At 39.1% G+C, this 14,484-nt stretch overlaps 1 protein-coding gene across 10 annotated transcripts in view; it reads left to right on the top strand.

Annotated features, from left to right (window-relative positions):
• Positions 1-14,484, top strand: part of PHLDB2 (pleckstrin homology like domain family B member 2) — a 112,517-nt gene that overhangs the window by 70,708 nt on the left and 27,325 nt on the right. For 8 of the 10 annotated variants that reach the window (XM_052705677.1, XM_052705698.1, XM_052705715.1 and 5 more), the window contains exons 6-7: positions 443-580; positions 10,532-10,660. In XM_052705677.1, coding sequence (XP_052561637.1) covers positions 443-580; positions 10,532-10,660 — 267 coding nt within the window. The remainder of the gene's footprint in view (positions 1-442; positions 581-10,531; positions 10,661-14,484) is intronic. The other 2 variants (XM_052705707.1, XM_052705742.1) reach the window with 1 other exon arrangement.

Here is a 14,484-nt window from a genome sequence, read left to right on the forward strand (position 1 = left end):
AAAGTTATGTGGCTATCTCTCGGCTTCTGGAATCTCACAGTTGCAGACTTAGCTGATCAGGCATTTGGGCTGTGCTCACTCCAGTTATCAGCGACAGGAAAGAAACAGCTGTTCTCAATGGGTTTCCTACAGAGCCTGGGCACGGATACTTGGTATAGTGTCACAACAGGAGGAAGCACGGAGAAGAGTTAGAAAAAAAAAGTCTTCAGAGTAAAGTTGGGTTGGACTTTATTTTGCAGTATTTTATGTTTCGGTTTTACTTTTTCTCAATTTTATGATCTCTTTTTAACTTTATGGATGTAACATTGACTTTTTTTTTTCCTTTTAAAAATGTTTTTCTGTTGAGAATTATGAACAACTCACTGCCCTTCCCCCAGAAAATAATGTGTATCAAGATTTCTTCTTAATTTGGACTGCTCTGAAAAATGTTTTGTGTTCCTAGTTGGATATGGAATGTGCCCTTTTGGATGGAGAACAGAAATCTGAAACAACAGAGCTGCTGAAAGAGAAGGAAATACTGGATCATCTAAACAGAAAAATAGCTGAGCTGGAGAGGAATGTTATTGGTGAAAAGGCAAAGGTAATCAAGTTATCTTAGCTAGCTGCGTGCTCTGTTCCTATTAATCTTCAAAATGCATTTACACAACATATTGGTGGAAGCTATTTTGTGAAGTAGATGCATTAAGTAAATTTATTTGATACATGTGGAAGAAAAAAAAAAATTTTGTTTCCCAAAATATACTCGACTGGCAGAACAAAGTATGCTTAAGTAAGGAGACCTGACTTACTCTGAAGATATTGTTGATTAATAAAAAATCCATAGAAGGCTTGGACTTGAGTTACCTGATGTTTAAAAGAACAGCATTAATTGAACTGTTCTTCAGCCTTCTGTTATATGTTATAAATTTTGAGGGTTTTTTTTTTTTTTAATTGTTTCTCAGCAAAGGAGTGGTATGAAAAGAGGCTGCAGTTTCAGAAGGTGATTGAATCTAGAGTAGTATATAGTTTGATTCATGAAAGCATCTGTAAAATACATAGTCTTAAAGTAATTATATTGGTTCATTTTATTTGTTGACTAACAGTTTTAGTACCGTGGAACAATTCTATATGAGATTAAGTAAAAGGAATTACTTGGTTCTCCTCTAGAGTCAGATTCTTAATTGCTCTCAAATAGATAACTGTTAGCAAAAAGGATAGCAGTGTGATTTAAGTACAGAAAGGGAAAAATGCTCCAACCAGAGGGAACTCATCAACTCCAGCACGCTCTCTGCTGGCAATCCAGGCCAGCAGTTCCTTTCTCCACAGGGGATGTGCCACAGCCAATAATATCTCAAGGTCAGGAAGTTTTTCCAGGGCTTTCAGCCAGTAATGGTTCCTTTTTAAATTTCATCCTCTGCCTCATAATTTAAGCCTGTCACTGTGAAAGTACTCCAGCTAGTCTCTCCCCTCCTTTCACTTTCTAGAAATATCTGAAAGTCTTCTGCATTATTTGCTCTTGTTTAGACAAGCCGTGCATTTTTAGCTTTCTTGCACTTCCCATTTAATTCAAGCCTTACAGCATGCATTGTTTTATTTTGAGTTTGCTGTCTTCAGTGTCTGTTGATGCTGTCATGAGCCTGAACATTGTTTTGCATCTGCTCTCAGTAAACCTATGTTTGAGAATGCTGCTCCCACCTCTTTACTCTGCAAAGTGACAGCACACATCCAGTTCAAGCTTAAATTTTCATAAGCTTTCCTGCCTTGTTCTCAAATAGTCCTCAGTGATTCTTCAGCTTTCAGCAGTGTCACATTTTAAGCTGTCTGTGGAACACGTTTCATAGTTGTTTGGGTTTTTTTTGGTTTTACAATGAAGAGGAATTTAAAGTTGGTAAAAGCAGGTTGGGTGATGCAAGCAGGTATAGCAATATCCTTTTGCAGACCGAGCTTGGTTTCACTGGTAACAAATAACAGTTCAGAAGATCTTTTGGCTTTTTTATTTGTTCTCTGGTAGATTCCAAGTTCAACAAAACTCATGGAAATTATTTGAAATCCTGCATGTTGTTTACATTTCCATTTAATCAAATATGTAACAGATAATATCCTTGCATTAGTGTATTAGAAGAAGAAAATCACAGTACTAAGTCTAACTTAAAATTTCAGTCAAACAAACATGGAAAGCAGCCTGGAGAAAGCAAGTTCATTCAAAATATTTTTTTTTCCTCAGTACAAAGCATACTGGTGAAGTTAGTTACTCTATTTTAGTAATCTTTTCTCACGTGCTGTTTAAAAAAACCAACAAAACAAAACAGGTGTGAGTGATTGCAGTAGGTTTAGAGCCTTGGCTCAGTTAATACTGGAAGTACTTTTGGAGAAATATAAGTGAAAGTGTAAAAAAAAAAAAAATCTTAAGCAAAATACCTGAAAGCGTTCTGGAAAAATTAGTGTCAACCAATGAAACAGCCAGCACTCACCATGTCAATTAACAGTTCTGGCTGGTTTTAGAGAACAGTATTTTTTAAAGCTGGATTTGTGTGTCAGTATGTTTAAGGTTGCTGCCCCTTCAGATCTTGTCCACAGTAGGAAAAATCTTGGTTTTTTAGTAGTACAGGACCAGACTCCACTAGGAGAGTGGTGCTTAGGTAGAAGCACTAGGTAATACGTTTTGTATAAATTGGAAAACAGATGACCTCCTTAACAGAATGAAGGCTCAGCTTCTGGCTGATAATTGCCACTCTGTTGATGTTACTCCTGCATTGTTTGTTGGAAGAGCAAGTGCTCTAGTATCTGTACAGTGGTAACAGTTTTCTGCAGTTGCCTTTATGTTTTACTTGCAGTAAAACAGGTAGTTTGGTGGTGTATTGTAGCAAGAAGTTGTTGGGTCCATTCATTCAAACAGCAGTTACATTTTTCTTAGGGCAGGGGACTGACATCTGAATTTGCTGTGGGGTGCCTTCTTGAGGTGAAATAGATAGTTGATTTCATTCTTGAAACGATGCTGAGGCATTAGTGTTGGGCATGATGGCACTTGTTTCTGGAATGCCTTGAGTATCTCCTGGAATTTGTCACTGATCTCAGCACCTGTTTGACAGGAAACCCTTGCCTGATTGCATTTCATCCTTACTGATGCACCTGTTTGAAAATCTTGTGAAATTCTTAAAAAGGGAGATCATGATATACAACCTAATTATTGGGCCGCGTTATGTTCTTGAAATAGAGCATGAGTGGAAGTTTTTGTATTACTTTCTACCTGAGTCTGTGACTATTTTCATGGTTTTTGCATGAGATGAGATGAGAACACAGAGTTTTACCAACCTTTACACAGTCTTAAAGCCTCAGTTTAGAAGGAAATTTCTAGCCTCTGTGAAAACAGGGAAGTGGTTGCTGTGCAGGTGCATCAGATGGAAAACGTACTTACAGACAGAAGGGAAGGAGACTTGTGAGTTCAGTTCCTGGCTGTGGTGTTGAGCTCTTTGCTGTGGTACAATGTCTTGTGTCCCTGCATCTTTGCAATTGTGTTTATGTTAACATGGTATGTTGCATTTTCATCTTATTGAAAGCCAAGTGTTCAGCCCTACGTGAACACATGGCAGGACTAACAGTGAGAAAGAATGAATGAGTTAGTGATGATGAAGATGATGTAATGAATGTCCTGTGGTGAGTTTCAAAGCAAGGCAAAGGAGCAAAGCAATTTGTGTCAATTTAGTTAGGTTTTAGAAAGAAGAGCTATGAGCAGTTCCATTTTGCAAAGAAAAAGACAGAGCCTTTCAACGCCACTGCAGGAATTAGCATTGCTCTGGTAGTGGTGTGACTGTGCACGATGCAAGTGCTGGGAGTACTCACTTCTCCTGGCAGGGATAGCTGCTTTCAGGGCTGGGGATTGGGCATGGCCTATGCCTTCTACTATCTGAGCTCTCAGCTGTGCTAGAAATCCTGGTAGCATATGGATGGAGATTCAGCTTTGCCTCTGTGGTCATACTTCCTGAGCATACCTTTCTTCTTTCTTCCACAGAAGATGATGACCGACTACGTATTTGAATAGTAGCATCTAGGCTATTAGTTACAGGCTCCAGTTACACAGGAACAATCCTGATAAGTCACTACTAATACAATTTGACACACACAGCTTGAAACTCTCTGGAAAAGAGCTTTGCTCCAGATATTGACAGTGTTTTTGAGCCCTGCCTGCTTTGGAGAGAATGGAAATGGACAGTCCTCAGATAGGCCTGTCAGCCAGTCTCCTTTAGTGCCTTCCATCAAACCTTGGCCCTTTGTAATGTCGTATTGCTGTACTGAAGGTGTACAATAATGATGCTGTTGTTCCCAGTTCAATAACAGGGTGGAACTGTGGTGCTACTCCCAGTCACAACTTTCTTGCGCTGTCTCTTTGGCTCATGCGACTTCTTCAAATTCGTATTTGTTTACAAGGAAGCTGGAGAAAATTTTGTTTGCTTGACAAGATGTTATCCAGATTGCAAAGTATTTTTTTTTGTTTCTTCTCATACTGTGCTCCCCTAATCCAAATTACATTTTGAATGTGCAGTCTAGCATATGTGGAGACTACTTAATGATTTGCCATGCCTTTTATCTCAAAGAGCATGAAAATGACAACGTAGCTTTCGGAAGAAGGAATGGATTAATGAATAAACAGGGATAGGTGAAAATGATTAATGAATTCAGCAGAAGTGCTGTGGGAGGTAATCATAGTTAAATGGGACTTTTGGCACTGAGTTTCAAAACAATTATCTAGGTTTAGACTGCATTTTACAAGAGGGAGGTTATTCCTTTGCTTGCAGAGGACCTTTGCCTTATGTAGTGGTGGAAGTGCACACTCTGGAACTCCTTTATCACCCAGGGTTTCCTTTTCCTTTTCAAGAACAGAAATCAGGAGCAGCTGGCAATGGGTAACTCATCTTCTTTTGGAGTACGTGAGATTTTGTCTACATGCTTTCGTGGAAGTGTTTTTTAGTGTTCAGCAGAATATCCCAGACGTGCCAAAGCATTTGAAGTTCAGTCTCTTTGCTGAACTAGTTCTGTAAAGATGAATGGAGCCAAGGAAAGAACATCTCTCTAATAATTCATGCGAAAGGAGACTGCAGCAATCAAAGATACAAATCATCTCTTATGATTTCTTTTTCTTCTGGATTCATAGTTCTCCCTATTGTTTTTTAGCATTATGACTGACAAATGTGGATGCCATAGCATAGTGTTTTAGATCATTCCTGGTCAGATTCTAGTTCAACTAGATGTAAGCAATGTTTTTAAACAGTTGAGTTATCTTCTCTACAACTTCAATTGGTTGAAACTAGATGATCATTATGGTCTTTTTCAACTCAGGCCATTCTATGATTCTGTGATTCTTTATGATTCTATGATTATTAACTTCCTTAAGTCAAGACATACAATTAAGTATTCTGAGGAATACTTGCATCCTCTGGATACCAACTTAAAGATACCCTGTAGAGAAGACAGTAATAAGGAAAAAGATGATTACAAGAATCAAGGAGAAAAATCAGAACTCCCATGTTCTCTTTACAAAAACAGTCATGAGAGAGACATAAAATCGTAGAATCATAGAATGGCCTGGGTTGAAAAGGACCACAAAGATTCATCCAGTTTCAACCCCCCTGCTGTGTGCAGGGTCACCAACCAGCAGACCAGGCTGCCCAGAGCCACATCCAGCCTGGCCTTGAATGCCTCCAGGGATGGGGCATCCACAGCCTCCTTGGTCAGCATGTTCCAAGGCATCACCACCCTCTGTGTGAAAAATTTCCTCCTAATATCTAACCTAAATATCCCCTGTCCCAGTTTAAGACCGTTCCCCCTTGTCCTTTCACTCCCCTTCTTGTAAACAGCCGTTCCCCCTCCTGTTTATGTGCTCCCTTCAAGTATTGGAAGGCCACAATGAGGTCTCCCCGGAATCTTCTCTTTTCCAAGCTAAACAAAGCCAGTTCCCTCAACCTTTCCTCATAGGAGAGGTGCTCCAGCCTTCTGATAATTTTAGTGGCCCTCCTCTGAACCTGCTCCAAGAGCTCTACATCCTTCTTGTACTAGTTACTTCTTGTACAGTAACAATAACTATTGTGAAATACCTTCTTCTATCACATTATGCTCCTTTTCATAGGCCTGGCATACTTTTTTTTTTTTTTTTTTTGTCCTTTAATGGTTTCCTTCATGAAATCCATAGAGATTTAGAGACCAAATCGTGACAAGCTTTTTCTTTCTCTCCTGAAAGAGGCCAAAGAGTGCAGTAAAGAGTTGTCTGAAAATAAAGAGGAGTGTGTGCATGTTCACAGGAGAATCTGCTTAATTTCAACAATATTTTTTTTAATGAGACATATGTGTGGTCTGATTTCTATTTTTATTTTTTAATCCAGCCACTGTGCTGGAAATGCATTCAGTTTTGTAAGAGTTCAGATTTAATACTTCCTCCAACATTTGCTTCTTTCAGCACATATAATGTTTCCTAGCTTGTTAGGGAGTAGACTATTTTCTTAATTCACAGCAAGGTGTGGACCAGTTTTATCAGTGAGTTGATAATGTTTAATTTTCTTGCTTCTTCCTGAAAATGTTCTACTGAATTGAAAAACTTTGTAATTTGACACTACGTCCAATCGTAAAGGAATTATTTCTCTTGTCTGTTTTCCTCCTACACTTCTAGCATATGCAGTCCTTCTGTTTTCTGTAGTCTTGGGGAAGTAGGGTGGAATGTTCTTTTGGAGTGTAAAAGAAGGAAATTTGACTGGAGGTGAGAACATGGAAATGAAATGGAGATGCTGTTCGGAACAAACAGCTACATACGTTTCTCCTTACTCTGAGAAACCTGTGAGAGCTGTGAGACTAGCCTGCTCCATACTGAGAGACAGATCATGCATGTGAAGCTTGATGTGGGTAATAAGACCTTGCTACCTTTCAACATGATGAGTTGCAGGTGAGTTGAAATGAGGATAATCCTGGAGTGCTTTAGAGGGAGAATTTTGACTAGGAGAGCCTGCTGAATGGAAGGGGATTTCTTTACAGTTCGTCTTTCTTTCAGGCTGTAGAATGACCCCTATTCACCCAGCCATACTGTCCATTTCATGGTGAGCTAGTAGCAGTGTTGATCAGACATAGGGCATCCTTAACTGCAGGAGATAACCCATAAGCAATTAATCTCTCTTTTCCTTCTTTTGTTCCCATTCTTACAGAAGCTATGATTGTCTTTAATCTAATCACCTCTTATCCCAGGTAAATAGAGGTAATGGCCTTAAGTTGCACCTAGGGAGGTTCAGATTGGATATTAAAAAAATATATATTTCTGAAAAAACTCTGAAAAAGTGATGAGGCATTGGCACAGGCTGCCCAGGGAGGTGGTGGAGTCACCATCGTTGGGGCTGCTCAAAAACTGTGTAGGTGAGGCACTGAGGAACATGGGTTAGTGAGCGTGGTGGCAACAGGTTGGCAGTTGGACTAAATGATCTTAGTGGTCTTTTCCGCCCTTAATGGTTCTGTGATTCTATGGTTATTAGTGATATGTTTTATGTGTGCTGAATATATGTTCTTTGTTCTCTCCATTTTGCCCGTAAAATCAGTTCTGCTAGCTATAAATTCCTTTTGTGACCTGTGTAACCTCTGTGTTCATAGCATGGGTGCTTTGCTACCATCTTGTCTGCTTTTAGGGGGATGACAACATTACAGCTCACTTCTTTCTGCTGCTGTCCTTCATGGTATTCAGATACCTTTCAAAACTGATCCAAGCTGTGCCCCAACATCATCAAAACACCAGTCACTCCTGTTGTCTGTCTTGGTTGATCCCAAGTTCACATAACCTGTAAGAGGAGGCAGCACATAGCATGGGCTGGGTAGCTAGCTAAGACCAAGTGCTGTGTTTTAGTGAGCTCTATTTCTCTTCTGTAGAAAGAGAGTGGCAACAATTCAGACTATGGATAGTGTGGCTCTGAGATGGGCACTGGGGATGAGAGGCAGTTGTCTGCAGGAAAATGTCTAATGAGCACAAGTCCTGGCTGGTGCCCTGGCTAGTCTTGAGCACATGGTACCCAGTGGTCTGCCTCACCTGTGTCCTGCACTTAGCTTACAGTCCTTGATCATTTTCCTCCTAAAGGAGCTCACCTGGATCCATTTATAAAAGAGTCTGAATGAAAAGAACAGTCTGATTGTTCGTTTATTTATTAAACTACTTTTGTGAATTGAATTATCTTTACCAATGCAAAATTAGAGATGTTGATGAACTGAACTTCACAGCTGCAAAACGTGTAGTGCCTCTCACTGCTGAAAGTGATATTTCCTGTAAGACTGCACAATTTGGAGGGAGACAGTTTGGTGGGATGTGAGCACTTCCTATGCTATATATAGGACAAATGAGGATCACTTTCAATCTCAAAGGAATACATTCCTACTTTCTTGAGGAAGTAATAGTATCTCTGGCATGATTCTCAGTGAGTTTTATTCTTGCTGATGATGTCTCTTCACACACAAAGTTTGATTTGGTTCTTAACGAGTGAGTGTGCTTCTTGCAGCACATAGCCATGGAGGGAGCTATTAATAGCCTCAGATGAGCAGTACTGTATGCAAGGTCACAGAAGTCCTTGCAGCTTTAGATTTGTTTCCATCTTCCTCTTTATACTTGCCCAGCAATGTGGCAGACTGTAGGTTGAACAGCAAGGTTTGTGAGGAGGGGAGCTACTGATTTATTCAAGATTCCTTATGCAGTAAAGGAAGGATGATTCAGCAAATGTGGTTCCATACGGACAGAGGTCTGGAGGTGACATCTCAGGAGTTGCGTGCTTTTCCCTCATGTTGCCCCTTGCGCGTTTCATCCTCTGTGTTCCTGAGCCTTGCTTATGCTGCTGCAAGACAGAAAGTAGTCAAGGAAGTGCAGGTAATTGAATATGCTGGCCCGGTTGCTCACTTCTACAAGCTTAAGAACAAATACCAACCAACTGTTGTGTTCACCACATTGTTCATCTAATTAGGTGTGCTGAGAAACTGCACGTGTGAATGGAAACAGCAGAGCTGGAAATTTGATTCACCTTGAGATTGAATGAGAATGTTTCTTTCCTCGTGTTATTTTTAAATACTAGGGAAAAGAAATCCCAGCCAATGATCCCACTCATATTTAGAGATACAACTGTAAAGAAAGCAGGGAGCTATTGTGAATTTGTTGTTGTGCACTGTGTGGGAGAGTTTGACAACTTTGTCAACAAAGGGGAGATTTTGGAGAAGGCCCATTTTACAGTTTGAAATGGCAAGTTCTACATACAAAAGTAATTTTCTATGGCGTGTGTCATAAGGGTGCTGCAAAGCCGAGCATGTTGCACCTGCTGAGACACATGTTTGACTTTAATAATGGTTGGGACTGAAAGAGGGAAGTGGATGCTGTGGCAGACTTGAACTGTTCTTGGAGCATCCGGAAGAAGCAGCTGGAATGCTTGGGCTGATTCTGAGCTGTAGAGTATTGGAAAGAGTTAGAAAAAACAACTGAGAAGAGATGCATAGCTACAGAACAAAAAGTAGATAAAGGGAGCTGTACCAGTGTGACTCTAGGATGAAGTAGAGAGTGGTCTCCAGAGACTTACTGATACCTTCAGTTTTTCTGGCATATCAGGCAATTTGTTTTTTCAAGTTAATAATTACTCTCTTGAAGAAAATGTACCTGCTGTGCTGGCCAGGGTACATGCATGTAAAAGACACTGAAAGAATTCTCTGAACTCCTATTTATGGGTTCCTGAGTCTGAGTCCATGGACAAATAATCTACGAGGTGATTTGAAGTGATTTGCAATCAGTCTTGAAAGTAGTGCTGCACACAAAACAAGTAGCCTTTGATTGAAAGTTGAAAGGGTAGAGGCTTTTGACAGTAATAAGCAGTATGTTGAGTGCTGCTGCTCTAGTGGAACAAGAATAAAGCTGAGTTAGTTACAGAGACCAGGAAGACAGAGCGTCGCCTTTGATTCCAAGAAATGGTTACAGTTCCTGTATCCTGAAGCAAATGAATTTATTTGTTAAATCATTTGGAGTTTCTATTGCGACAGGATTTCCTGTCCCAGAGTTATTTCTTTATAAAGCTCTGTCTCATTCTGTGTTTTCACTGCTTGCTAAAGGTACTTATCTGTCCAGAAGCACGTAAACATGTGATTCATTTTCTTGGGAAAAGCCATTTTCTGCTCACTGCTAGAGTACAATCATTTTCCATCCATTTTGCTTTCTAAAAGCTGCTGCTTTCTCTCTCCTTCATGTGTTACCTGACTAACATGGATATCATTTCCATTTTTTTTTTCATTAGGTGAGACAAGCATTTGAACAGCGGGCATTAAGGCATCATCCACATGTGGGGACAAAGTGCAGTGATGAGGGAGAGAATTAATTACCCTACTAAAATTATTAATGTTTTGTTTCTATCATTTTGCATCCCATGATTGTATTTCAACTAACAAGCAATTTCTGTCATTGACCAACATGCTTCAACTGTTCGTTAAGTTTTTGCCACACACTGTCATAATCACTAACAACTGCTTCAGTTTGAAGGTAATTCTGTTTATTTTCTGGTTCATGCTTCAGGAAAAATTAAAACTTGATGCTGAGAGGGAAAAACTAGAGAGGCTTCAGGAGCTTTACTCCGAGCAGAAGACGCAGCTTGATAATTGCCCTGAGTCCATGAGGGAACAGTTACAGCAGCAGCTGAAGAGGGTCAGTAGCGAGTTTCAAGATTAACTTCTTTGTTGTTGATTTTAGAGTTAAGTCTAACATATTCCGCTTCAGGTATTCTATGAGTTGCCTGAAGATACTTGCGCCAGAGTTTCCTTTTTGTAGAATGCTTGCAATAAATATTTTGAATAGTGGCAACCAAATAGAGTGCAAATGGGTGGATTAGAAAGCATTCCGTGTTGAATGTTTCTAAAGCTTTGGGCTACTTACCTGTAATTAGCACCTGAAGCCTGCTGGATTGCATGGAGTCTTGGAATGGTGATGTTTAGATGGGTAATTGAGCATTGCTCATTTATTCTGCTCACCCAGATGATATTGAACATTGGCTAGCAAGATGAACCATTTTAACGCATTACTAGCAATATTGTTTAATTCTGTGTTATGTACTCTTCCTTTGTGTTGCTCTGAATTGCTGTCTCACACCATGGATAACATCCTTTCTTCAGTACATAATTTAGCTGTTGGGCCAAACTGTGCTTTGAATTTATCTTTGTGCATATTATATCACTTATTTTAATGGTTTTATTTTTCCTACATTTTCATCAGTTTCACATTCATTATTTTTGTTTTTGTTTTTAATCTTTGTATGGTCTACTTGCAACTTGGCTTTATTATGTATAATTTGCAACAGAAAAAGCTACAGTATTGTCAGTTAAGGTACAGTTATTTTTTGTGGAAGATTCGAGTATCAATATTAAATAGATTATGCAGCATATATAGTTGGTGTATTTATATATATATATATATATATATATATAAAATATATATATATATAAATATATATTATATTATATTATATATTTATTATATTATATTATATATTATATATTATTATTTTATTTTTATATATATAAAAATATATAAATATATATAAAATATAAATATATATATATATATATAAATACACCAACTATATATGCTGCATATAATATATGCATAAAATAATATATATATATAACAGGGGGAGCTTCAATCCAAAGCTTCAATATTGTGAGTTCAAGATAACATCTGAAAGTGAAACTTTTGTTTTTTATTTTTCTTTTCTGAGCTGAGCACTTTTGTATCAGTAATAAGATTTTTCATAGCAATGACCATAAAAAATCTTTTGTTTTATAGAAAATATTCTCAACACTTTAAAAAAAAAAAAAAAAAGTATAATAATTAGATTGGTTTATTTGTAGAATTTTGTTTTGTTTTTCAAGGAGCCTGAAGTAAAGAAGTCCAACTTCAGAAAACACAAGTTTAAATTCTTCTGTAGTAACTAAGATGTTTGTTTACTGCCTTTGAGACATTTAAGGATTTTTTAATGTTATGTTTAAAAACAAAACAAAACAAAAAAAGCAAATGAAAAAGAAACCTTAGAGAGTAACTCATAAGTTTTAAAGGAAATCCTTTCCTGTGCAGTCATTTATGAGGGCTGCTCAGAAAGTAATGTTTCCTCTTTTATTATATTGGCCCATGATGTCAGAGCTGGATGTTGGTGGTATAGCAGAAGTTGAACCTTCCCATAAATACTCCCTCTCGTGTTGTTGCTGTGCAATAGATGGCAGCAGAGGGGCACTCTGACAAAACAGCACCTGACAGGGAAATGTGGGTGAAGAAAGGTGTGTCACTGAATTCCTCAGCATGGAAAAAATTGCACCATTGATGTTCATCATCATGATGTTCATTTGCTTAGTGTTTCTGGAGACCAAACAGTGGGTGTAGCACAGTGAGGCAGTGGGTGGTGTGTTTCAGCAGTGGCAACAGTAGAGTGAAGGACAAACCATGGTCCAGATGTCCATGCACAGCTGTCACATACAAAATGAACAGCATCTTTATCAGTTCATCTGCTTGAATTGGCAGAGTACAACCCAGGAACTATGTATGGAATTGAATATGGGCTTCAATATGTTGGAAATGGTAGCAACACTGGAATATTGGAAATAACTTTAAATGCTCACACAGGAACAGAAAGAGGTGTGTATGAGCTTGTCAGGACCTACTGAACGAATACAAGGCTGAATGTGACAGTTTCCTGGATTACATCATTACTGGTGATGAGAAGATGAGATCTGGTGTTATCACTATGAGTAGGAGTCAAGTTGGCAGCCAGTGAAGTTGTGGCATATGAAAAAGTTCAAGATGAAGCCCTCAGTATGTAAAATGATGTGCACTGTCTTTTTGTGATAAGAATCATGGAATCATTAAGGTTAGAAAAGACTGCTAGATCACCTAGTCCAACATTTAGTCACCACCATGCCCACTAAACAGTGTCCTTAAGTGCCACTTCTGCTCTTTTCCCTGGGCAGCTTGTTCCAATGCCTCACCATTCTCTCAGAGAAGAGTTTTTCCTGATATCCAGCCTAACCCTCCACTGACACAACTCAAAGCCATTCTCTCTTGTCCTGTTGCTGTTGCCTGGGAGAAGAAATCAACCACCACTTCACCACAACCTCCTTTCAGGGAGTTTTAGAGAACAATAAAGTCTCTTCCCGAGTCTCCTTCAGACCAAACAATCCCAGTTCCCTCAGCCACTCCCTGTAAGACTTGTGCTCCAGACCCTTCATCAACTTGGCTGCCTTTCTCTGGACACTTTCTCTAGGGCCTCAGTGTCTTGTACTGAGGGGCCCAAAACTGAACATAGTACTCAAGGTGGCCTCACCAGTACCAAGTACAGAGAGATGATCACCTCCCTGCTCCTGCTGGCAACACTATTTCTGATACGCGCCAAGATGCCATTGGCCTTCATGGCCATCGTGACACACAACTGACTAATGTTCTGCCATCTGTTGACTAATACCCCCAGATACTTTTACTCCTCACAGCTTTTCAGTCTTCTGGATGCTTCTGGATTTCCTGGAACCTGGGCAAACCATCAACTTTGACAGCTACTTTGTAGTGCTGACTAAGCTGAAGGCTTGAACTTGTAGACTCAGACCTGAGAAGAAAGCCTTTCTCCTGCAACATGATAACATCACGCCCCAAATGGAAGACTGTGGAGTGCATCACCAGTCTTGGCTGGACTGTCCTACCACACGCACCATGTACTCTGAATTTGGTGCCTTCTGACTTCCATCTGTTTGGGCCAATCAAAGATGTAACATGGGTATCGTTTTCCTGGCAAGGTCACCATCACAGCAGCTGTGAAACGAGTCACCTCTGCTTGTGCAGACTTTGTGTAGCATGATGTGCAGTCTCTTATTGATTGCTAGCAAAAATGCATAATTGTGGAGATTCTGTTGAAAAACAGTGTTTTGTAGCCAAGAGTTTGCTCTGTCAAATAGTGTTCTTGTACACTTTGTATCAGTTATAATTTCTATGGAAAGATTACTTTCAGAGTGAGTGACTTACTTGACACGTTAATTCAAGAGAAATTGCAGTCTTATAGTTATGGGATGGTAGTAAATCCTTTTCCACTATTGACTACCAAGAGGCTTCTAGAAATCTGTTGTTATATATATCAGGAATTGGACTTGATCCTTCTGGGTCCCTTCCAACTCAAGGTATTCCATGATTCTTTAATTATTTTTTTGTTTGTTTGTTTGGTTTGGTTTTTTTTTCACTCAGGCTGGCTTAATATCAATTTTGGATTTGAGAGTGGGACAAAACTTGAAATGTGGGGTGCAGTTTGATGCAAAATTGTTTCTGTTGCATATTATTCTATGCCAGTTGTAGTGGGAGTTAGCTGAGGCTGCTGTGCTTGAAGTAGTAGAAGTTTTCACTGAAGTTTTCACTGCACTGAAGTGCACAGTATTGTGATATCAAGGGTGAGAAAAGTTAGGACTTTTTCATAAGCATTCTATCCAAAATAGAAAAAAAAATCT

The sequence above is a fragment of the Tympanuchus pallidicinctus genome, unplaced genomic scaffold, assembly GCF_026119805.1.
Source record: "Tympanuchus pallidicinctus isolate F22 unplaced genomic scaffold, pur_lepc_1.0 scaffold10, whole genome shotgun sequence".
NCBI lineage: Eukaryota > Metazoa > Chordata > Aves > Galliformes > Phasianidae > Tympanuchus > Tympanuchus pallidicinctus.